Here is a 25,914-nt window from a genome sequence, read left to right on the forward strand (position 1 = left end):
AGAGGTGCGCCCCGCGCTCGCAGCGCTCCGTGATAGGACGAGAGGAGATACAGGGGGCGGGGCGCTTGGCACGGCGCGGCCCCGTTGGCTGCTTCTCTCGCCTGGGCGCGGCGGGCGCAGCCATTGGCCGCCTGGCGGCGGGGGGGGCGAGTCCGGCGGCAGCGGCCTCCGGGGCTGGGGTCCGTCTCGGCGGCAGCGGCGGAAGTCTCGCGAGGGAGCGCGGCCGGGATTTGGCGGTGCTGCCTCCCTCCCTCCCTCTCCCTCCCTCCCTGCCTGTCGCTGGCTGCGAGGCGCTGGTGTTTGTGTGGAAGGGGGAGGAGGAGAAGGAGGGCAGGCGAAAGGAGCCCGAGCCCCACCATCCGCCGAGGGGAGCGGACCGGAGCCCCCTCGCCGCTCGCGAAGCTCTCTCTCCCCCCCCTCGCCCCGCCATGGCCTCGGGAGACACCCTATACATCGCCACGGACGGCTCGGAGATGCCGGCCGAGATAGTGGAGCTGCACGAGATCGAGGTGGAGACCATCCCGGTGGAGACCATCGAGACCACCGTGGTGGGCGGCGAGGAGGACGAGGAGGAAGAGGAGGAGGATGAGTGCTGCGAGGAGTGCGGCCCGCACCACCCGCCCCATCACTACCACCACCACCAGCCCATGATCGCGCTGCAGCCGCTGGTGTCGGACGGGGACCCCAGCGGGGCGGGCGGCGGCGCGGCCGGCGGTGGCGGGGGGCAGCTCCACCTGCACCACCACCACCAGGAGGTGATCCTGGTGCAGACCCGCGAGGAGGTGGTGGGGGGAGACGATTCGGACGGACTGCGGGCCGACGACGGGTTCGAGGATCAGATCCTCATCCCGGTGCCGGCCCCCGCCGGGGAGGACGAGTACATCGAGCAGACCCTGGTCACTGTGGCCGCCGCCGGCAGCAAGAGCGGAGGCAGCGGCTCCTCCTCGGCCGGCGGAGGAGGCCGCGTTAAGAAGGGCGGCAGCGGCAAGAAGAGCAGCAAGAAGAGTTACCTGAGCGGGGGAGGCGGCGGAGGGGCCGAGGGCGGCGGCGGCAGGAAATGGGAGCAGAAGCAGGTGCAGATCAAGACCCTGGAGGGGGAGTTCTCGGTCACCATGTGGGCCTCGGGTAAGTGCGCGCCGAACCCCTCCCTCCCTGGGCCGCGGGCCCTGCCGGCGGCCGCGCGGTGCGGCCGGGACAGTTTTGTTTTGAAGGGAGGCCATGTTTTGATGTGTGCGATGGGCGCCGCCATGTTCATCGCCAGGGCAAGTATGGCGGCTCCCCGAAAAGATGGCGGGGTCTGCGCTGCCGCCGCCGCTCCTGCCCGGCCGCGGCGGGGGGAAGGAGGCAAACATGGCGGCGGCCGCCAAGATGGCGGCGGCGGGGGGTGCGCGGGCGGGCGGCAGCGCCGCCGGCTCCCGGGCCAGGCCGCAATGGCGTAGTTTCTGCAGTAGGGGGAGGCGGGGTGCGGGGCGAACCTCCCCGCGCTCCCCCCGTCCCCGCCCCGCCGCCGCTCCCCGCGGGGCCCGCTCCGCGCCTGCCCCTCGCCCGCCCTCCCCTCCCCCGGCCGCCGCCGCCCTCTGTCCTCCTTCTCCCCCGTGTCCCGTTCCGCCGCCCCTCCCCGGCTCCCTGCCTGCCGTTCCGCTCCCGTCCCTCCCGCCCCGCGGCCGCGGGTGAGGCGTGTGCGCCGGGCCGTGACCGCGATGTGCGGGCGGGGAGACCCGCCCGTCCCGACCCCGCGGCTCCCCGGCCCGGGGACGGCGAAGCCCGAAATACCGTGTACAGCTCGCCCGGGGGCCGCCCGGCCCCGGCCCCGGCCCGCTGCGGTGGCCGGGCGGGCGGTGGGTGGGGCCTCCCCGGCCGGAGCCCGCGGTGCCGGCGAGGGGAAGCAGCTCTTCGCCCCCGCGGGGCTGCCCGCGCCTCCCGCCGGCTCGGAGGGGGCGGCCGCAAACAACCGGCCCTTCAGAGCCCGAGGGGCGCCGGGGGTGGCAGCCGGGAGGGGCGGCTCCGCAGCTGACCTCCGTCCCTGGAGCCGCGGGGAGGAAAGGGGCAATTCCTGACTGGCGCTGGGAAACCGTCGGGCTTTTTCTCGACTAGGTTTGAAGCTTTAAATAAGCTTTTTAAGTAGGCACAGGGAGACCTTGTCGTGGGAGATTCTGTTTTTTGAGGGATTTTTTTTTTTTTTCTGGTGTGTGTGGGAGTGTCTTTAAAAGGCAGTAAAATCTTGTGAAGGTGTTTAATATCTGTGGGACTTGGAGTAAAGCTGACACGCACCTGCCCTACCCACTTTATTTATTTTTTTTTTAATTTTTACAAAAATGTATTGCCAGCAGCAATGCTCTGTAATCAGAGTTCTGTCCATAAGTTACGTAAATGTGAAAAAAAAGAGGTCAGATAATACAGTTCATGTAATATTTAAATTGGTGGGTGCTTTTTGAATAGTAAGTTGGTAATCTGTCTTGCATATCATAATTTTTGTGCTCTTTCGAATTTTTTTAGAAAGAGTCTAGTAAAATAGAGATACTCTTTAAGCTTTTGATGTAGTAAAACATGTTTGCACTCTGTGATGTTTGCAAATGAGCAGAAGTTGTTAGAAAGGGCAGTGTAGAATGGAAGGTGTATTGGATGGCTGAGTTCTCCTGCCTGAAAAGATGGAAAGCACAGCGATATAGATTTTTTCTCTCATTTTAAATACAGATGACAACTTTAGTAAGTTTCACAGTAAGTAAGTTTCACAGAGTATCTGACACTATTGGCATGTCAGTTGACAGCCCAATGATCAAAGTTCTTCTTGATGAAGAGTTTCCCAAATACTATTTAGTGGGATGGTGTTCTGTGTGCTTCTGTATCACTGTATGAAACTGAATAAATTCCCTTGCTAATAATTTTCTTAGAACTGACCATCCAAGAAGGATAAAAGATAATAGGAACTAATGCAGGCTGCTGGTTTGTAGAAGCTGCTGGAGATACCTGAATGCAAGTGGCTGTGTGACTCATGAGCTGGCAGGATACAGGACATCACTGAGATCAATTGACAATTTCTAGCATGCATTTGCACTCAGAAATTCAGAGTGCCTGATAGGATGCTTCCTTAGGAATGCACGCTGATTATTACTTGGCCCAAGTGAAGCATGTGTATAATCAATAAATTTGCTTCTCTTTCCACATACACAGCTTTTATATCAGGGGTAGCCTTATTGATTTCGGTGGTTTTCTTGTTTAGGAGCATGACCATGCAAGCTCCGTAGGAATGATACTCACTTATAATTTACCAGACATTGAATTGTATTGCTACATTTAACTCAATTATATCCATGATGCAGAGGAATAAAGAATACCTAGTCTCACTTGACTTGCTAAAAAATGCCCTTCCAAAAGCAAAATCAAATATATTGGGAAAAAATTTGACCTCCCCTTCTTTTGCGCATACAGACACCACCTCCCAGCTTCAGACAGCCTCGTTAATAACCTGGTCAGTTGAGAGTGTTGTGAAGTTTTACTGAGAATATTGGACAGGCTCATATGCCTCATATGCAGCTTTTTTAATGTTACAGAAGGGGTCTGATGTGGTCAAATGCTGGGATTTTTTTTTTTTTTTTTTTAGTTTTTTTTCTATTTTGCCTTTTTCCCCCATGAAACTTCAAAGGCTCAATTGTTGCCAGAGAAATTGAAATAGAAACAAAACTTGAGGCAGAGGGATGTACACCCAACCCCAAAAAAACCCATCCTGAGTACCCCCCTGCAAAAAAAAAACCTCCAGCTAAATCAATACCAAGAAAACCCAAAATCACTGGCTTGCAAAAGGATGGTTCTAAAGTTTCTCTAAAGAAGCAAACTACTTTTTTTGAAGAAATACAGTAAGTTTAAGTCTGTATTTTGACATAATTAAAGATTTGCTTGCACACTGATTCAGTTGACTGCTTTAAAAGCTAAGTGAAAAATTAATCAAAAGACAAGTGAAAAATAAGGCCATACATCAGGATAAAACAATGAGCCCTATATTGCTGTGCATGGGATTTTGAATTGGGAAGGACACTTTGCTCACCATGGTGTGGGTAGACAATGTGAATTAATTCCTTGTTACTGTTTGGTGGTGCTACTATATTGGCTTGTACAGGGGTGGTACCAAATTTAACCAGTCGTAAATCTTTTCCCATAAAGGAGAATAACATGTCTTGTAGCACCTCTTGAAATGTGTAGAAATAATCTGTGAAATATATAGCAATGTAACTAAAGGGGATTACTTAATCCTTGTCTACTTATGTGGTTACTTAGAAATTGCAGTACTGTTGTTGGCAACAATTTAGTTACCATAACTTCTCCTATCGCTTTGGTATCTATGGTAATATCAAACTTGTGACCCATGATCAAAGTGTTTAGTTTGAAGCAGGAGTGCCTTGTTCTCATTCAGATCAGCTTTTCAGCTCTTCAGAATACTGAATTTCAGAATTATTTCAGAATAATGAAAGTAAGAAGTGAATGAAAGTATTTTTGAAAGGGTTGAAGAGGGTCTGTGGTGGATAGTTAATCATGTTCCTGTAGTGTGTTTATTTTATATAAAATATATTTATCAGAAATTTGCATATAATTAATGGGGCTCTCCAAGTGAGACTCCTGTTTGTACTAGAAAAATAATTCTTACAAAGTGAAGTTTATTTGTACCTTTGCTGTATTCAGCTTGAATCATTGTCTTTAGTGAATTTTTCCAGGTTGGGTACAGAATAGTGAAGGGGGAGGGGAAGAATCATGAGAAATCACTTTGTCAGATGGCGCTTGCAAAACTGATTCTTGCATTCAGGAACATTTGGGAAGGTGGTGCTTAAATGCTGGTTGCACCAAATGCTGGAAATTGCAAACAATTTGGGCTTAGGTTCAAAGGCGAAAAAATTGATTACTGTAACTACATCTCTTTCTAGGTAATGACTCTGTCAAGCTTTCAAACCTGAAATAGGAGTTGGCTTAAACTATTATTGTTAGCATAGTCTGCAAGCTAAGGGCTGCAGTAGCACAACCAAACATTGCCCACAGATGTTAAACTGCTCAAGTGTCCTATCCCTAGATGGGAAAGACAAAGATACAAAAGTGACATGTATGGTTTGGAGATTATTTTTGATAATATAGGAAGCCTGTGCTGTGCACCCTTATTTGGAAAACTCGCGGAGTTCATGTTGGTTTTCTAGAAGGGTCTTCAAAATCTCTTAAAATTTCAATGTCAAAAAATAGAAAGGTTTTCATTTTGCTTCATCAGATTGCAGGGGTGAGAAAATAACCATCTGCTGTCTGACCAGTTGTCTTAAGTAGTATAAATGATAGATGAGTCACTTAGTTCAGTTGTGGGCTTGTATCAAAGATGGCCGAAATGCTTTGCAATGACAGATAGATAATGAGCTTCCTATAAAGTTTGTTTAATGGAGGCAGAAAGTGATTCTCTGGTTTAAAATACTAAGATGTCATGACAATGATACATGCTTTTGCTGTAAGTATTTAATCTGCCCTGACACTTTTTCCAATGATAAGGCAGACTGTTCTCGGTGTTTTAAACATATTTTCAGTTTGGAAAGTGAAATACATGAATGTGGTTCACCATATAAAATAACTCAATTAATTTGCTTCTTAGCCCACCTTTAGACTACAATCCTCTAACTTGCTGTTGGATCCTTCCCTGGGGTGCTCGAGTCACTCCTGTGCTGACCATTCAGAAGGTCATAGTGCATCGGCACAGTCTCATAAATGCTGAAGTCAGATGATGACTATTGATATATGCACTGGTTTTGTCAGTTCATGTCTCAGTGGTGTGAAATAAGAGATGGGTGACACACGGAAAGAAGAACCTGTTCTCCATCTGTGTGCAAGGCACGTCAGAGGGAAAGTAACCTAGCAGCCGTTTAGGTTAAAAAATGACATACTGTGCAAAATGGAATTTTAACATTCAGGAGTATCTGCTAAATAACTGTATTATTTAACAAGCTAATTACAGCTTTTTGCTTCCAAACATGACCAATGAACTAATTTGCCTGAGGAGATTGCAATGTGGTAGCAATAACCAAGCTGTTACCACAGTGCCTTGGTACTGCACAGCTGCCGAATACATCCTTTATCCTGTAATTGCTTTTCAGCTGTTCCTAAAAGCAAATGTGTTTAACTGTGTGATCATATTTTAAGCTTAAATGTTGCTTATCCTTTTAGTGGCTAAGTAGAATATCTTTTAATCTGATGCCTTGAGGAGGAAGCTGTAGGATCAGGTGTCATTGCTTTGCTACCAGGTGTATCTTCCGAGTTCCCGTTTGCACCATTTTCCTCAGATGAAAACTGACTGAACAACGTGTTCTCTCTGCTCGGTAATAGAGGAGGAGGATGGCTCACAGATTTGGTGATTTAGAAGTGGAATACAATAAAATCAAGAGTAACTGAGGAGAAAATAATGACAGCTTCAAGGGTTGAGTCTTAAGAGGGTCATTTTAATAAGTTGGGGAGTTTCCAGAGTTGTCAGCTGCTACTCAAGAAATGCACAAAATAATGGGATTTCAAAGTGGATGGATTTTTCAGTGTAACAGAAGGGCTGTAAGAGATGGAGAAAGTGTAGTAATAGGAGCAAGATGTAATCAATAAAGTCTTGGGAAGCAGATTCTATCATATTTTGTTATTGATTTGTTGCATGGAGTTACTGGTTTTATCCCAGTAATCTTGCTCCTTACTTCATTCAATATTTACGCTTTGTCCTCTTAAAACTTCAGGTTGTTTTGCTAGTAATCAAAAGACACAGTTGGCTAAACACTGAACTTTCACTGATCTTGGTAGAAAAATGTTTGACGTACTTGCTTTGAAGGGCCCAAGTGGATCTGATTCAATATGTGTTATTGCCCATAATTAGGGGGCAGTGAGAGATGTGTAGATGGAAGCACACTGAACATGAAGATGTGTTAGGGTATATCCTAAAAAGGTGCATAGAACAACACAGTTTAGACTAAGTATCTACCTTAATGTAAGTTGGCATAGAAGGATGTAGGGGGAGGCCATTAAAATTGTGTTCCAAGTTCATTAGAGAAAACTGCATTGGATCTATAAGAACAGTGCTTCAGCTGAATGCTTTATATTTGAGTCTGTTGTAGTCTCAGGTGTTTTTAAGGGACAAAACAATGTAGACAAGATAGTTAATATAGTAATAATAGCCTTCATGGTTCTGTCTGTACATGTCTTGCATGGGTGGCATCCAGAGGTGTCACTGTAAATTCAGGGCTGTGTTTTGCTTTGCTTTGGATGCAGTATGTTTGATTCTCTGATGCTTCGTGAGAGGAAAAGGGGGAAGCAATTCTCCTGTAGTGGGCATCAAGACTTGCTTGAAGGCAAAAAACAACAAACAGTTAACTTGCCCAGTTTGCAGCGAGAATGATCAGTTCGGCCTGAGTGAAAGTTTGCTTGCACTTTACCCTCCAGACTTTGAGCAGCCTAGTCCAGGTTGGTAGACCAACAAATAAACTAAATCCGTGCATAGAGCACTTTGGTAAAGTTTTTTCATTCCCAAAGTTCCTCAAAAAAAACTGGGGAGATTGCTTTTGTGTGTTTTTGTTTTGTTTTCCCAAAGACCTGATAATGTCACAGGATGGTCACCATACTAAAGAGCTACTGAAGTCTGCTGCTACTTTTTCAGAGATATTAGCCTAATGTAACACTTCAAGGTAACTGTTCTGTATTTTAGTGTTTTGCTTTAAATTTGTTTTTAGAAGTGGAGGCGTGTGCTACTGTAGAGATGCATGTGCTACTGTAGAGATGCAGTTTTTTGTTATAGGAAAATGTGGTGGGTTTTTATTTTCATATTTAATATTATTATATTAATATTATTATATTATTTTCATAGTTAATACACTAAACAATCATTTCTCTTATGTTTTACTCTATCCAAGCAATATGTTTATAGTTTTTGTGTTGTGTTTTGTGCTCCAGTAGTCTGTGGAATTAAATAGCTGTGGAATTGACTTCGGTTGGCAGGCTTTTGGGAAGTAAAGCCATTGAAGGCTGACTTTCAGTTTAGTTCTCAAATAATAAGAAAGTACTGTGGAATAGCAAACTTGTACGCTAGGGAAGGAAAGAAGATCTTTAAGAATGTGTACAGAATTTCCCAGTTGACTCATGTATCTGACATGAGGCAGGAAATGAAAACTTGTCTGTGTTATGAATGTGATCAAACAGTCAAACTGCACATTCTGGGTAGCTGTTGAAATGGCCACGTGGAGGGCAGCTGATCTCATTCTAGTCCTCGGCATAGAGAAGGTGTCACTTCTAGCTTTGCAAAAATTCTGATTTCCCAGTCTTTTCTCCCAGTGTAGGCATTGCTACATGATGTTTCTTCAAGCTTCTCTTAGAAAGAACAAATAGTTGCCAAGCTAGAGGCTTATTGACTTGAATTTGTAACTCCTTCAACTGCTCTAAAACTTAGCGAAAGTCCTTGCTTAAGGTAAAGTCAATTGTTTTTGTAGAGTACTGGTAGGGACTGAAAGGTAGTGTGGTGGTGAGTGGACAACTAAAAAGGTCAGTAGTCAGTTTTGTAGTTTATTTTGAGTTTAATGCTGCAGATAGTATTTTCTTCTTTACACTTCTGTCTTTGCAGCATTGGAGTCTGTTTTCCTCTTTCACCATGGAATATACATGAACTGCTATTTGATCTGGTAGATCAGATTAAACCTCAAACTAGCAGTAACATTTCTAGAAATAGCTCGGTGGCAAACATTAAAAGCAGGCATTACAAATTGAATAGAAATTTGTGTGTGGTATATTTATTTTATTTGCTTGTCTTGTTCTCTCTTTCCTAGCCTAAGTTACTGAGTAATGACTAATGTTATTTCCCGTGTTTCTGTTTAGGGGAAAAATCCCAAAACATTTTGTCTTTTGTTTTCTGTCGTATGTTTTCCTATCTTTTTTTAATTGGTGCAATACTATTTCTGTCCTACCACCTTGTGTTTCCACTGCTTAAACAATATCTGTAAAATAAAACTTTGTGTTGTTTTTGTATAGTCTCTTGTGTATAAAACAATTTCCAGAATCTGCTCCCCATGCACACAGTAGAAGTACTGTCAAGTTCTGTTACATTGAGCTGAGCAGTTACAGTCATATATGCATCTGTTGTCCCAGGTGTATTTGAGGCTGGAAAACAGGGTAGGTGCTGTGTCTCACTTTCTGCTGCTGTGAATACTGCAGTGAGGAACATAGATGGGTGTTTCTGTTCTCTCTCATTTTTGTGTCTCTTGGTTTCTATTATAAAATAGCAAGAGGAGATAGAATGCATGGTACAATGTTTTCTAAGGTATGAATGTGAGTAGACAGCAACAGCAGGTCTTCCACCTGATTTCACTGCAGTCCTTGAGCACAAATTCATAGGAGGAGCTCTAGAGCAGAGAAAACAGCAGTATCTTAACTGGCTTGCAGATCAAAGCTTTGAATAATCCCAGTCTGCTGTTTACATAGTGGAGTGGGAAAGAGCTTAGGCTGGCCTTTGCCACAGAAGGAGGAAGCCCCCTTGGGAGAGAGACACATGGTTGAATTACTTGCTTTTTTTGAGATCTGTCTGTACATGTTAGAAAAACTGAATTTTACAGGCAGGTGCTGAAGCCCATCAGCAGTTATTTTTAAATTTGTTGTCTCTATGACACCTCTGTTGGAGGTCAGGGAAGTCTGAAGACTGAAGTAAAGATCAGTAGTCCTGACATCTTAGGGTAAGTGTCTGCTGTTCTTCTGATAGGCTTGCAAAGTTAGGGACTGCTGCTGAGTATCAGCATGGGTGTAATGAAGATTAGTCCAGAAGAGGTTAAGGAAATTAAATATTTAGGTATTGTTTCAGGAAACGTACATTATCTTTCAAGTGCAGCCAGCATTCATAGGATTGTTCCACTAATTTCTGCATTTGTTTGTGTTTAAAGTAGATTTGCAATTTCTGCTTTTTTTTTTTCCTCAGTCACTGTATTCTTTCTGTGTTCTTTAGGCAGTCTTTTTGCTCTTCACATTTAATGTGGGAATCTGGATGAGCAGTGTATTCTATTAAACATGTGGCAATCATGAATTTGTATTGAGATGTAGCCTAATAAATTGTATGCTGTTCTTATCTTTAGCATGAATTTAGTATTGAATTCAGTATTTTGTGTATTTCAGATGATAAAAAGGATATTGACCATGAAACAGTGGTGGAAGAGCAGATCATTGGAGAGAATTCTCCTCCAGATTACTCAGAGTACATGACAGGGAAGAAACTTCCTCCTGGTGGAATACCTGGCATTGACCTCTCAGACCCCAAGCAACTGGCTGAATTTGCTAGGTAAGTAGGAAGAAAGGAACTTTAAAATTGTGCTCTTTTCATTGGTTTAATTATGAAATGGCTAGGCAAAATGGTATATTTAGTATGGCTTACTATTCTATTTAATTCTATTCTAAAGCAAGGGACTTAACACAGCATCAGGTACTCTGTTCTGAACTAAAATAACAGGATTTTATATTCAGTAGTGAATTCTTCAGTGTATTCCAGTCTTTGGTTCCATTAGGTAAGACAGGAATACACTGATAGACTGCATTACTCTACGTAACCCTGCTTTAGGATTGGACTAGATGGGCTCTAGAGGTTCCTTCCAAGCCCAGCAATTCTGTGATGTTATGTGTCAGATTATTTCATGTGAGTAGACTTAAATTCCTGAGCACCAAAGATCCAAGAAGTGAAATGCTGCATTCCGGTTGTTCAGTACAAAATAGCAAGGCTACAGGATCTAGTTGGCAACTCCACTTCCTGTTCTTTTTCACCTGCTTCTTAAGCTCGAGATTTTAAATCGTGTCCTGCACTTTCAAGTGCCACTGATAGTTGCAGTTTCACAGTTGGTAGCTATACTGCTTGGATTTTCTCTGGTGAGTCAGAATTATCACTCGTTTACATAATAATAGGGTGACCTGAGGGACAAGGTGACTTTTGCTTTCAAGCGGCGGTGGAATGACTTGCAGCGGGGCGGGGACAGTGAAAGTGTCGGCTGGGCCCGGCTCTGGTGCCGGGTTCCCGGGGCAGCCCGTGGCCACCAGAGGGCACCCCCGAGCCCAGCGGAGGGGCCGCTCGAGTGCCCGAGCGGGGCTGGCCCTGCCGGCCCGGGCCCCTCATGCTCCGCTCAGCGCAGGGGCAGCGTGAGCGCTGTGCCTGAGGGGTCTGGGCACGGCTGCTGCCTGTCTCTGGCTGCCAGATTGTCACAAGCTGAAAGCAAAATGTCTGTAAAGCCACATTCGTTTTCATTTCTTTAGCAGCTGGCTGTTCTTCAGAGCGCAGGTGCACAGTTCTGACACTCAGGGTGGGAGGACAGTCAGATGGTGTTAGCCTTACTACCTACTAGAGGGAGAGTGTACCTTTTTCCAGGTACTTGCTAGGCGCCGGGGCCTGTTGATACAAACTTCTGGTCTGGTTTCTTGGCTAGCTGGATCTTGGTGTTCAGTGTGTGCATTTACTCCTGTTTCACCTTTTTGATCTTGCTGCTTTTTACAAGTTTTGTCCTGGTACTCTGTAGTGTGTTTGTGCTGGAGGAATTACAGCATGGCTGCATCCCACAATTACTTTCACTAAAGCTGTTGAACTATGAATTTTGAAGGCTCCTAGTAAAATAGTTCTTCAGGATTTTCTTACTGCTTCACGTTGTCTGATCTGGAAATGTATAAAAGCACATCACAAACAGCTGAAAACAGGGTTCTATCTGAAGTGATGGGTGGATTTAGCTATTGATACTCTTGTTTTGTGTTTCACTATAATTTATCAAAGTTACTGTAATTTTCTCTGGGACTTGCTGAGGAGTTCATACAATTTTTTTGTGAAAGCAAATAATTTAAGCGATACTCTTGAGTGTACATAGTGTTCCAGTTCTAAACTGTTACCTACATATTTTTACTCATTGTGTGTTTAGAATTGTGCTCTCCATTACTTTAAAACATGCTAAAATCTTTGGTTCTATTAGACAGTGAAGTACTGAATAGCTGTCTTTTGTAAGGAAGTAGAAATAGTTCCTTGCAGGGTATTCTCCATGCAAATACTGAATATTTTTTTCTTCAGATTGAGTTGAATACTGGAGATAGTTGTCAGGATTTGGGCTTCTTGAAATGACCAGGCTGCTTCTATCAAATATGTCTGCATATTTCTGAAATATATTGTAAAACGTTTTAGTTAGGTTTCTATTGAGAAAACAGTGGCTGCTGGCAGTATTTTAAAATTATTACTTCACTGTATTTATGGTAAAATGTTCTGGGAAGTTCCAGAGCTGGAATTTGTAGCAGGTAGTGGAAAGATTCAGTTTTATGTGTACAACTTCTTTTCTCATAGCAGATAAAATATAATCGTTTCAGTCAGAAGATAAATGCATGATGGTAGAGGAAGCACTTTGTGTGGATATCACCTTTAGTAATACAGTTATATTACTATATATATTACTATATATTACATATGTTACTATATAATTGTAATATTCCCAAGTCGCTAAAAAAATTGTTCTCATAGCTTAATTGTAGATACATGAGAATTTAATGCATTTTCTAAGAAAGGCTGATTTCTTGGTCAGAATCAATGACTGTCAAACTTTTACTCTTGTTTTATGTTATGTCTTAAATTATTGTGTTTATTTATTCTTCTGAGACTGAAGAGTATGGGTTAGAATTTTCGTATTTCTTGTTAAGGTCTTGTCTTCTTGGAATGAAGTGTGTTGAAGGGACTCCTTAGCCGATAAGATGGATTCAAGTACTGATACCTGCAGACTACTGTTCAATTGTCTTGTTGACCTTGCTATGTACAGTATCACTAGGAGCTTCACACAGCAAGCTGGAAATAAAAATTGGGTTTATATAGCTGGAGTTGGCTTTGGAGGTTCAAGGAATACAGTTTTTCATGCTAAAATAATGTGTTTGTTTAGTATAAAGTTCTCTGAAATTGTCAAACAGTGCTCATTGTTTTACAGTTCAGAAGTTCAAAATTCTCAGTTGCTGTATTTTGAAAACTTTTAGCAGCACATGAAGTTGAAAATTGCTCTAAACTTAAGTAGCTTCACGTGCTGTAAGGTTTTGGATTACAAATTTTTATTTAGATTACTTGAAAAAAGAATTGTGGCAGTCCACATATAAGGAAGTGTGAACTGGCTAGTAAAATTGTATGCTAAGTGCATTGTGTGTGGTTGAGAGAAGGTTATGTAAGGATGCTTTTTGGTTTTCATTAAAGTAGGAAGGAATCTCACCATACATTTGTAGAAATTACCTCCTCTGAACTAGGCTAGATCCACTGTTTATAACAAATGGTAGCTTATTTTGATTAAGAATAAACTGTTTTGAAATACTTGCACTGATTATTAAGAGCAAAGTTCTGAGGTTAAGCTTAAACAGACAAAACTTGAATTCTAGTGGTAGTAGATTTTGAGCAAGGTTCTGGTATTCTGATTATTATTTAGTTAGTGAAAGGTAATGCAGGGACCAACCTGATGTTTGAAGTTATTTGTAGCTCTGCAGCCCTTTAAAAAAAATAATTAAGAAGTGTAGTAATTGAGCGTCTGCAGTGGCCAGCAGTGCTCAGAGCTCAGTGGCTCTCGCAGAGCGAGTGGTTGTGGTGTCTCTTGCGATACAGTTGTCTTTCACTGCGTGGTTTAGAGCATATGTCATTGAGTCATGTAGCAGGAATCTAAATTCTTTAACTGGAACTCTGACAGTTTTTCCTGGAAAAGTTCTTATGCATTCTATGATTCTGTTGAAAACATTGTAGATAAATAGGCTGTGTCAGAACATCGACATGTTCAGTAATACATAGACGAATGACCATAAGTTACACCTGGCTGGCGGTTTACCACTTTTTGCAGATTACTTTATTCTTTTTTAGGAGTCTTGAATTTTCTCTAGCATGCTTTAAAAATGTAATAAAAAAGGAACAGATGGAATTCTCTTGGGCAATCATACCAGGATGTGAAATGTTAATTGTGAATGATCTGCTCGGAAGGACAAAACCTAATAAATTACCATGTTTTAATTTGATTCCTTTGACTGGGAAACTACAAATCCCTTCAAGTGGAGTAAAATGCTTCATCCAAATCTAAATTGATGACAGCTCAGTAGTTAGCTGTGAAGAAATCATAGTTGCTTGGTAGTGAAAACTTAAGAAGGTAGCAGGGATATTTCTAGAATGTGCATATGGCAAATTCTCTCAAAGCAAACCACTAAGAAGGATGTCCCTGGTTGTCCTCTCCTTCCCTCTTGTCCTCCAAATACATGACTGAACTGGCTGAAGACAGCAGAACACAGACATCTGTAAAACAAAGAAATAAAAAGGAATATCCTATAGCAGGGAAATTGGCAGAGTAATGGGTCCTGGTGGTAAAACCTTCATTCTTTGTGGTTTTATTTTCTGCTGATGTTGGTATCTTTTCTGAGGGAGAGCCATTGTGATGACTGGTCTTCTTTCTATCCACTTTCCAAACCTATAGAAAACAGAAGAGGAAACTGCATTAGAGTTTGAAATTGGACACCCTTCTTAGAAGTGACAAAGCCTTCTGTTCATCCAGATTTATGACTTAGGCCTCTTTATAAGGTGTATGCTTCTGTATTCTCGTTAGAGAAGCTTAAAGGGCAGTAAAGTGACAATTGCTTTACCCAGTATTATTCTAAGGGAGGGGAGATATGCTCTGTGCCACACTGCAGAGGTCACTGTCCCAGATATTCCTCATAACTGGAACAAACCTAGGGATAATTTTTGCCAGAATCGTGGAGTGAAGGAACTTCATTTGGCAGTTTTCTTCCTAGGTGTGACTGAAGCAAGACACTGGCTGTTCTTGGGTAGTGTGTAGATAGATTCCTAGGACACTTTGTGCCACTCCCCTTTCATCTTGTTTATCCAGAAGCCAGTCTAGCCAGTTCCAGGAGTTGTTCAGCACAAAGAAACTCTTGCAGTAGCACGGGGCTGTAACGCTCAAGTTGGTTCTGCTCAGCAGGGCAGTTCAAGGGGAATGGCAGAATGAGGGGAACACAGCAGCAGTGCCAGTAACTTACTGTTGTTGAGAATGAATAATTTCATCCACCTCTGACTGTTCCTAGTGAGCCAGGGGGGTGGACATCAGCACAGGTGAATATCATTGCTGGTCGTCAGAGACCTCTAAGATGTGTTAAAGGAGTTGCCTGAAAAGAGAGTAAAGCTATTAAGGTTAGCTTAGTGTACAGAGGGAGCAGTAAGCTGAGAACACAGAACTCGTCAGCAGTGGCAAAAAATGAGAGATGATGGAGCAAGAGGGAAATTCTATACTGTTACTTGAATTATATTTCCTTTCCTCCCAGCTTTAACATTTTTTCTATGGCTGCCTTTTAAATTGCATTAATTGGCAAGTCTATAGGTTATGGAGTTTGACAGGGATTTGGGGTGGGGATTAAGGTTCTCTTAGGGTGAAGTACTTTCAGTTCAGCTATGTAGATTAAAGGAGGTGGATTTAACTTTCAGATAATGCACAATGACAATATTGCTTTCTTTATTTTGAGAAACTGAGTGGTTTAATACCTGTGATTTCACTCAGTCTTCCTTATGCATGGATAAGGCAGCATGCTTTTATGCAGCTCATTCTGTAAAGCTATTGGGTTACACACATTCCTGCTTCCTCTGCTGTCACACATTCCCTCCCTCCACTCCCCCAGTGCAAGTTAAGAGGTAGCTTTTAATTGCAGTGTCCCAGTGACTTGATCCAAAAGGTACCGTTCCTGATTTTCACAGTGAATTGATTTGCAGTTGCCTTCACTAGGCACAACACACGTAAATTCACCACAGAAATGAAAATTTTGGTCTTGCCATGTAAATTGACTTTCTGCAAAGGCAACTGTTTCTGAAGTTCCACCCCAGTACTAATGTGTGTGTCTGTAGTTGTATTAAATAGTGATAATGTTAGAGTTCTGTTTTTGATTAATGTTTCAGGCTAAGAAAACTTGGATGGAGCTGGTAGAGATGCTCTGCTGGGTGGGAGCCAAAAGTCTAATCACCACCAGCAAGAGCTACCTGCAGCAGTGTAATTAAGATGAACAGCACAGATTCTAGTCTGGTCTCCTTTCGCAGAAAGTTAATTTTAAAGTAAGACCAAAATATTTTTTTCTAATGCATAGAATATGTAAGTTTTTAAGTTCTTCCTTGAGGGATTGTCCATATGGCTTCTGCAGCTTCATGAGCAAAATTATGTTTCTTGACACAATGATCTACTGTATCTGTGCTTGTGTGTTTATGCCCTCATGCCTTCAGCCCAGGTGTACAAAGGGCCCAACAGCTTCCTCCTGACTGTGGCACTGAGATACAACCTGGACACCATTTGCCATCTCTTCTTTTGCATTGTCTGCTGCTGTTTTGTTGATAAGCCTGGTTATCTGTGGAATCCTGTGCATAAGCACTGTCTTGTTCCACAGTTTAGGCTTAACTTGCTGTGCTTACGTGAAAAAAGAGAAGATGTAAAATTGCTCATTTTTTAACTGAACTTTTTTGTATTTGTGTCCAAATGTTCAAGTATACTACTGGGCTGGTATTGCTTAATTTAGAAACAAAGCCTGAATAGCAAAAAGCCCTGGATGGACATTCATGTTCTATGCCTGCACAGACACTGAACTGAAAAACGTAATGTGTATGTTGATGCTGCAGTCTGTCCCATGTCTGAGCATCCAGTTCACCTGCAATTGGTTCCTCAAGCTGTACTGTACTGCACAGGCCTGGGGTATTTTCCTTCTCACTCTATCTCAACAGCCTCTTAGAGATGGCACTGTTGCAGCATTTCTTTCTCAAAGATTGATTTAATACCAGAGGTAAGATACAAGAGTCAGGAAGAGGATTTAGCACGAAGTGTGAGAATGCAGGCACTGCACACTAAATTGTTTTCCACAACAATCTCTTGTTAGCAGTTCTCTTGGTCTAGTCACTCCCTTTACAGGTGGTCAATTAAGACTTTGGAACAATAGTGGCTTTACTCATTCTGATCATGTCAGGGATACAGATCTCAGACTTCGGAAGTTTTTTTTGCTTAATTTTTTTGGGGCTGGGGGGATGACTCAGCCAACATTTAATAGGTTGATTGAATTAGAAGGAGGTGTTTTGGCACCAGCTTTGTCTCCTAAGGATGTTTGTTCTCTAATGGAATTAAATCATGACACTCTGTTCTTTCATGTCCTGCCTTGTCATATCATTCTTCTGTGATCATTTATACAATTACAGATGTTCATTTCCGTCCCTTTTCCTGTTTTTTTTTAAATCACAGAGATACAATAAGGAGAATCCTATGCTAAAGGTAATTGAAGGCTTTCTGTAGGGGTACTGTAAAGATAGCTTGTGTGTGTGTGTGTGGTATCCTACAGCCTCAGTACCTGTAGTACTATTGAATCTGGAACCTCACTGGAGAGTGCAGTCAATCAGTTAATCCCAATCACTTGTTTGGAGTCAGGTATTTTAGTACTTTACTCAAAGAGACTGTGTAAACTAAAAACAGCACAACCATTCTGTACTCCAGTTGGATTATAGAAACTAAGTCTAATCAATAAGGTCAACTGACTTGGTCTGTAGTCTTGAAAGAACAAGTTACAATGAAAACAATGAGGAGACTACTGTACAAGAACAGATGTAATTTGCTGTGTTCAGAATATTTCTGCCCTTAAGTTGATAAAATCCTAGTTGTGCTGCTGGTTGTGTGGTGCACAGGAGGAGCTTTGTCAACACAAATACCGTACACCATTCACAAGTCACTGTTAATATCTGTAAATGTGTTTGTAACCCTGCAGGAGACTGTAGTGTTCTTCAGGTTAGCTCTGAACCTACTAAGTGTAGTCTGGAGATGCTGAGGCAAGCAAGAGTTTCCCAAGTGGCCACTTAGAGAAAAGAAGAAAAGCAGCAGCTAAATCCTTGGGGTTTAGTGTTGTCTGTGAAGTGGCTGTCAAGTGCTTTAGTCTGTAGATGGTCACTTGAACTGTGCTAAGTCTGCACTACTGAAAGGACTCAATGTGAGGGAGCAGTGATAGCTGACAGAGCCAGAGGAGACTTGTCCCTCACATATCACTCCACTGGCAGTTGTAAGATGATTTTCCTGGGTCTTCAGGACTTCTGATGGAGTTTCTTTCACTGCTCTTGCCTTAATTCACCCTCTTCTCTCAGTATTCCGTGTGAAGGAAACAGGTGAAAGCAGATTTCAGCTGTAGGAGTGTGACAGTACCAAAGAAGTCTGGACTCCGCTTGCAAAAACCAAATGTTTTTGTGGTCAGAATGGAGGCATTTTAGTTTATTTTCCCTACAGCTCTTGGGAAGTTTTTGAGTGTTTTAAGAGCTGCTGTTTAGCCATTCTTACATAAATTAATAAAAAGGGATGTAAAAACGTACATATATGCATTGTTTGGAAATATATTCCACCAACCTTGTTCTTTTATATCAGTTTTCAAAAAGAGAACTCATGCAGATAAGACTGTCATGGATAGCAACACTTTTCCTTCTTAACATTAAGAAGAGTGATTCTGATAATTCCAATTATTTTGTTAATTTCAAGATACTCATTCTGTTTCAGACTAGGGTACACCACCAAACCTGTGGATTAATTTACATATATGATACATGGCCACCTTGTCCCAAGGGAACTGTTGTGTGCTGTACTGCCAGGAAAAAATAGTTCAGTAACCCACATGAGCAGACTAGCTCTGCTTCCACAGCAAGGTTTGGGAATGTGCAAAATCTCATTGCTTACCTAAGGGAAACTCAGCTGTATGGGGATCCATTTATTTACACCCACCTACTGCTATAGTTAGATGGAGAGAAACCTTTTCTTTTCAATTTATTGAAGACAGCACCACAGATTTGAGAAATAAAGACAGCTGAAAGTGCAGTGCACTTTTCCAGAATCACATCTGTCTCTTCTGACTTTGACAGGTGGTTGTTACAACCAAACTGTTCTAGGATTGTTTTGTACAGAGTCTTACTGTATGTAAAATAGATCTGACACATACAAGCAGTTTTGCTTGGCTCCTTATGTAGCAGTGGAGTGGCACCCACAAAATAGTCAGTTGCTGAGAGTGGAATCTGTGTGCACAATAGCTTAAAGAAGAATAATTATCATTTCTATGGTTGAAATGGATGTCTGTGTTGTCTGTGTAGATTCCACAACTTGCCTGATTCTGCTTTCCCTGCTTCTGTAGAGTTTTCTTTAGAAGTCTTGTGTGATGAAAATACTGCAGAATGATTGAACTTATACTCCTTCATGTTCTGCTGTACGGATGGAGAGGAAGTGAAGCTAAATAGGCCACATGGGTACTGGCACAACAAAAATGGAGTTTTCAAACAAAACCTCCTAATTATAATTAGCATATGTCAGGAAAAAAAAAATCTCAATTTCCACATATTCAGAGGATTAAGAAGATAGTATTGAATGTCTTATTCTATATTTGAGAGGTCCTTCTGGAAAAGCAGAGCATTCCAAATGCTAAATTATACTGTTAATATTTTTATGAAGGTTTTGAAAATGTTAAAGTGAATACCACTGGCATATGTAATACTGTGGGATAAAATGTGCTCATTATGTAGGCACTTAGGGGAGAAGAGCTGTCTACTAATGTGTTTCTACTAATATTTTGTTGTATTTTTTTTATCTTTAAGAATGAAACCAAGAAAAATTAAAGAAGATGATGCTCCACGAACGATAGCTTGTCCTCACAAAGTAAGTGAAGTGCTCAGCTTCTGAGTGGATAGTAATTTGTAGATCAGAATTTTGTATTGATGTTTTCTCTTGAGAATGAATAACTAAAATATCTTACTGTTAACAGAATACACTCAGTTAAATGTATTTTAGTTGTCATTCTCTAGAGGCTTCCTTTAAAACCTTTCACTGAATAATATATTATTCCCATTCCTTGTCTTAAGGTTAGTGCATCCCTAATCTTCTGGTAACCATGATGCACAGTCCCTAACATGCTGTTTACTGTTGTGATTTCCCGACACCCAAGAATACATACTTGAAAGAATGTTCTGAAAGCTGTTCAAAGTACGTTCCTAAGATCTATATATCCTCTGCTTGGAAACTATGACAGATTTGGAGTCTAGATCAGGAATCAGCAATTTATGGTGCAGATGCCAAAGTCAGCTTTATTGGAAGACTCAGAATTACATTCCACAGAGCTGGAAAGTGCATCATCATGAAAGAGAGGCAGGCATCTTGGAGATATGATTCTGATCCACTGGTAGCAGGGAAGCTTCTGTCTTGAATAAATGTTGCCAGTCACCTAGATTGGTAGCCTGTGGCTTTACTGCATTATCCAGCTTTTGTAGTGCTTCTTTTAGCTGACTTAGTCTGTAACAAAAAAAGACAAACACAATCTTGCTGACTTCTGGTCTAGATAAGTGTGAGCCTAAGCAAATAATCAGGGCAGATAGCTATTACAGTTATCCTTTAGAGAGCATGAATAGAAGGCTAGTTTCTGACAGCCATGGTGTAAGGAATTTTCTGAATTCCTCTTTGTGCTTATATTGATTTCCAATTCTCCACATTCTAAAAGTGTCATGTTTTTTTGTAATATAGTATGCAGACATACGGGAACAGTTACATTTGCTCTACCAAGGAGTATTACCTTCATTTCTTTCATTTACTTTTTCATAGCCTCAACTTCATCTAAATGGGGGCGGGGGGAAGAATGTTCTATCTTTCCATTTTCTATCTTGTAGTGTTTGTAGCCTTTATGCATTTATGAATTCAGTTTAACAAAAAAAAACCCAAACAACTAACATATGTAGCTGTACCTGCTGCTCTCAGAAGCAAGAAGGGACTTTGAAATAAATGCAGAAAAAAAGCTGATGGTCTGTTTACTTTGGCGCTGCTTTGCCCCACACAGTTCTGCTATGTGCCCCAAATGGTGGCACAATATTTCAAAATTAGCCAAAGAGGTTCTAGTACCTGAAGACAGAGCTCCTGAAAGTGACATTTCACCCTATTTGTAAGAAACAATGCTTATTTAATGTATTTGTTTAGGAAGAAAAAAAAAAAAAAAAGCCTGCAGAATTTAAGATTAGCAATTTAATGGTCCTTTCGGTACTGTTTTTAAGTTTCATGCCTCAAACACAGTGATGTTGGCATACTAGCTTTATATAAGTTTAAACAGCATCACTTGTAGTACAAATAGGATTTATGATTATTAACAGGATTTGATGATATATTTTGAACCTTGAGGAGACATTAAGAAGTGAAAAAAATGTAGAAAGTTTAGGCAAATAGAGCCCCAGGTCACTGCTGGCTTAAGCATAACTCTTAAGCATTTAACGTACCAAAAGTGGTATTCCTCTGTCAATGCAGGGTTGACCCCCAGGTTAAGAATTGTGATGCTGTACCTGAGTTAATGTATCTTCTGCTTTTGGATTGAGGTGGGGCTAACTCAGGCTATAGTCCCATCTTATTCCACTGCCCAGTATCACTTTGTGGGTTTAAACTGCAGCACGAGTGGCACTCTGTCCCAAGGTGGCAGTGATCAGTCTGCTGTGGCCAGTTTGGATAAGGTAGTTCCTGTAAGTTGTTATGTGCTGGAAGCTCTCTTGCTCCATTTGTTCTCAGAAATGAGGAAGACAGAGACTGAAGAGGACAGAATGTTGGGAGATGGTGCACATACCAGTTGATACTAGGGAATAATTTGTGGTATATTATAGACCATGTAATATATTGTAGTACCGTTGTTCTCGGAGAATAGCACTTTGAAGAGTATGCCATAGGTATCCATGAACTCTTTTTCTGTCTTGTTTTATTGGTTGGATTTTTGTTTTGTGTTTGTTTTTTCCTCTGAAACCTGTTAAGTGCTTTTGTTTGATTTATTCATTTGCTTCTGTCAGAGCTTCATCTTCTCCATGAGACTGTCCTATTATTCGACTGCGCATGGCTCATAATAGTGAATGAGGAAAGGGTTTAGGATTTTTTTCTTTGGTATTGGATTTAGGGGGTTTTTTGGTCAGCTTTTCAAATTATTAGTTTTCTTGTATTGCTTTTTTAAAAAAAAAATGTAAGGGATGTTCTTTTCAGTGCCAGCTCTTAGAGTATTCAGGATATAAAAGCATTTAAAATGTTTGTACTGTAGCAAATAAAACCTTCTTTATGAGAACTAGCTTATCTACTAATTGAGTTTCACTGTTCTTTTTAAGGGCTGCACAAAGATGTTCAGGGACAACTCTGCCATGAGGAAGCATCTGCACACTCATGGTCCTCGAGTACACGTGTGTGCAGAATGTGGCAAGGCCTTTGTGGAGAGCTCGAAACTAAAGCGGCATCAGCTAGTTCACACTGGAGAGAAACCCTTTCAGGTATCGGTAACCTGCAGGCATGAGTGCCCCCACTTAGTCTGGGAGCACTGGAGACTAGCTATCACCTGGCTTCCACAGGACTTGGGCATACTAGGGCTTTTCTAAAATCAGATGAGGCACCTGAAAAACTGGGAGCCTCATTAAGTTAATTAGGCTATCATTTAATTATTTACATGGACTTCTCTTAGAAATTGTCAGATTGGATGTACATGGGAGATACCTTTCAAAAAATAATGTAAAGTTACTCTCTTTAAAAATGAAGTCTGCAATTACTAGAGAAATAAGAACATGTCTATTTTTCCTCATTATCTTTTCAGCTTAGCGCATGTGGACAACTGAGACTTGGGGCTGTTTGCTCAGTTACCTCAGGGTATTAATTTTCAGTAGGGATTATTAATCAGTTTTCAACAAAATGACGGAGTCACTGTGTCTCTTTCCATTTATATGGAGTCACGTGAGCTTCTGCCACCAGAGGTCCCCTGCCCTCTTCATATGATACCCCCTATAAATCTTTAAAATTATTCTTAGTCTTGAGCATATACATGTTCCCCAGAAAACACTTAAGATACGTGTTTTTTATGTTGTTGATTATTTTTTAAAGTAAATTATTTCAAAAACTTCATTTGCAGTCCTCAGGCATTCACTTGGATGAATACACTGAATATTCAGTGTGGTAAATATAAGTTTTTGACACTAAATGTGCTGTCCTCTTTATATCCAGCCTATCTTAAAAGTAAAGCAGGTAAAATGAGAAAACCTTTGCAAGTCATCACTCAAAGGGTGAAGTTCTGATGTGAAATAACATTTCTGTTTTGTCATACAGTGTAGGTACTATTTCACATGCAGAGAAGGTGTTTTTAGTGGAAGTGCTTACTTGCAAGCTGGAGGTCATTTATTTCCGTCCTTGAAAATAGGTTTTACTGCAGTTCACAGGGGTTACCCACAGCTTCACCCATAATAATCTTCACCCTCTGGCTTCATGTTTGAGCAGTCTAGTGATTTAAAGACTGTTTTTCTGATCAGTGAGGGAGATGAGTTCCACCAGCTAACAGAGTATTTCTTTTCCTTCCAACAGTGTACGTTTGAAGGATGTGGAAAGCGTTTTTCACTGGACTTCAATTTACGCACACACGTGCGAATTCACACTGGTGACAGGCCCTACGTTTGCCCGTTTGACGGCTGCAATAAGAAGTTTGCGCAATCAACCAACCTGAAATCTCACATCTTAACACACGCTAAGGCCAAAAACAACCAGTGAAAGTTGAGCAGAACGTTCTTGAACTCAAAACATCTTACAGGAAAATCAATTGGAAAGAAATACGCCTCCCCTTTGTATATTGTTTCTAGGAAAGAATTTTAAAAAAAGAACCCTACAAGCCTAAAGGACGTGTTTTGATAAGTAGTAAATAAAAAGCAAAAAAAAATCACACAGAAAACTTTAAGGTGACATTGCTAAGATGCTCCACCTTGCTCTGTAACCCCGTTTCAAGAACACGGTGTTTTGTAAAGTGTGGCCCCAACCGGACGGGTCAGCTCATGAACTTGCATCAGAAAAGACAATTCTTTATACAACAGTGCTAAAATTGGACTTCTTTTCACATTCTTATAAATATGAAGCTCACCTGTTGCTTACGATTTTTTTTAATTTTGTATTTTCCAAGTGTGCATATTGTACACTTTTTGGGGATATGCGTAGTAATGCTATGTGTGATTTTCTGGAGGTTGATAACTTGCTTGCGGTAGATTTTCTTTAAAAGAACGGGCAGTTACATGCATACTTCAAAAGTATTTTCCTGTAAAGAAAAAAAAATTATATAGGTTTTGTTTGCTATCTTAATTTTGGTTGTATTCTTTGATGTTAACACATTTTGTATAATTGTATCGTATAGCTGTAATGAAATCATGTAGTATCAAATATTAGATGTGATTTAATAGTGTTAATCAATTTAAACCCATTTTAGTCACTTTTTTTGGAGAAATACTGCCAGATGCTGATGTTCAGTGTAATTTCTTTGCCTGTTCAGTTACGGAAAGTGGTGCTCAGTTGTAGAATGTATTGTACAGGCACTGACCGTTTATTAACACCTGATAATATGTACATCCCCCATGTAATAGAAAGGACAACAATAAAACAGTGGTCCTAAAGAAAGAATCTGGCAGAAAATGATCTGTAAGCGCAGTCAATTTTCTTTTGTTGTCCAGAGCAGTTCTAGTTCCTCTTGACCTCCCAGAAATTGGAAGCTAAATAAACTCAAGTTTCCTTTACTTTGCATTCAATTACAGTGATTTGTGATGCAGTTAATACCACATCAGGTGGTATATCTAAACAGAATTGCTGACTGTAATTCTGGTTTTGAGTGACCTAGACTTCCATTAACTGGAATGGTGGATTTGGAGACTTGGCAGTGTAGTAGTAGAACTACAGAACTACATTTGTAGAACACTCAGTGTAGAGTGTTCTGTGTGCCTGGACAGCAACTAGGTAAAACAGTACAGGAAATAACTAAATGGAAAACTTTGTTTAGTCAAGGTAAGAAATGTTGGCAATTTAAATGCAGTAACAGTAGAAAGTGGAGAAATGGTAGGGTTTGGGTGATCATACCAGGAACAAAAGAAACTGTTTCTTCTTTTGGCTGACTTGTTTGAGTGTAATGATAAAAATTCTTGGAACCTTATTGGACACCTTTTGTTTCAAAACAAGAGCTTGAAGTTCTAAGAACTAAATGGAGTTTTGATGGTCTAACTAAGAGTGGTTACTTCTCATTTGTTCAAGTGTTCAAAGAAAACGTTGCAATTACTATAGTAAAATATGACAGATTAATAAACAGAAGATAATGCAGAGAAATGCATAAATTATTTTTTAATGGCATGTAACATTTTAATGCAGTAAAAAGTGTTGTTAATCTTTTTCTGAATTCTGTTCTTAAAAGGTTCATCAAAGTTTTCATTGCTAATACTGTAAAACTTAATTTTAAGTCCAGTGTTGGTGGTAGTGGCAAAAACATGGGTAATAAAGAAACTGCACTTAAGACCAAGGGAATTTTCATCCATACATAAATTAATCTGAACACTGCAACTCTAGTCTGAGGTTGTTAGGGGTAGAAAGAAAGTTGGGACATTTAATTGTAAAGTATGCGTTAGAATTTTGGCAGTATTTTTTCTTTTATATATAAGCAGTTTTTGAACAGGACAATATACTGAAACTTGTATAGTTATAGTTAAATTAAATTCTGTATACAGTTAAATTAGTGTCTATTCTTTTTGGAAGGAAATAAAATTAATTCAGTCTAGTTCTAATTGACCTTATATTTTTTCTTAAGCATTATCTGTGATGTTGTTAGGCTTACACAGAAGTTTGCTTTCCTTTGTCATAAAGTCATTTATTGAATTGCAAGGTGTCAGTACTTCATCCTTGAGCATACATTAGGGACTGAACTATGTTACCTTGAACATATATTTGAGACTAAGCTATGTTAAATATTGATTTGAGGACCAACTGGGAGCTGTAACTGTTATTGCCTCTGGTTATTTTGCATCTGATTACAGAGAGACATTTCCATCTAGGCCTCAAATCAGTAGCACTCAATATACTCCTGAGTGTAAGTAGCAACACGCAGTAG

The 25,914-nt window shown here is 41.1% G+C and overlaps 1 protein-coding gene across 1 annotated transcript; it reads left to right on the plus strand.

The window, feature by feature from the left end:
• Positions 1-25,584, plus strand: YY1 (YY1 transcription factor). The gene is made up of 5 exons (XM_058859707.1): positions 1-1,125; positions 10,138-10,300; positions 19,616-19,676; positions 22,136-22,294; positions 23,370-25,584. The coding sequence occupies exons 1-5, from the start codon at positions 429-431 to the stop codon at positions 23,550-23,552; spliced, it is 1,263 nt and encodes a 420-aa protein (XP_058715690.1). The 5' UTR covers positions 1-428; the 3' UTR covers positions 23,553-25,584.
• The last annotated feature ends 330 nt before the right edge of the window (positions 25,585-25,914 follow it).

This window comes from Poecile atricapillus, chromosome 1 (genome assembly GCF_030490865.1).
Source record: "Poecile atricapillus isolate bPoeAtr1 chromosome 1, bPoeAtr1.hap1, whole genome shotgun sequence".
NCBI lineage: Eukaryota > Metazoa > Chordata > Aves > Passeriformes > Paridae > Poecile > Poecile atricapillus.

Coding starts and splice junctions, on each gene's coding strand:
- YY1 (XM_058859707.1), top strand. CDS start 429: ATGGCCTCGGGAGACACCCTATACATCGCCACGGACGGCTCGGAGATG. Junction 1,126..10,137: donor GGTCACCATGTGGGCCTCGG/GTAAGTGCGCGC, acceptor TGTGTATTTCAG/ATGATAAAAAGGATATTGAC. Junction 19,677..22,135: donor CGATAGCTTGTCCTCACAAA/GTAAGTGAAGTG, acceptor GTTCTTTTTAAG/GGCTGCACAAAGATGTTCAG.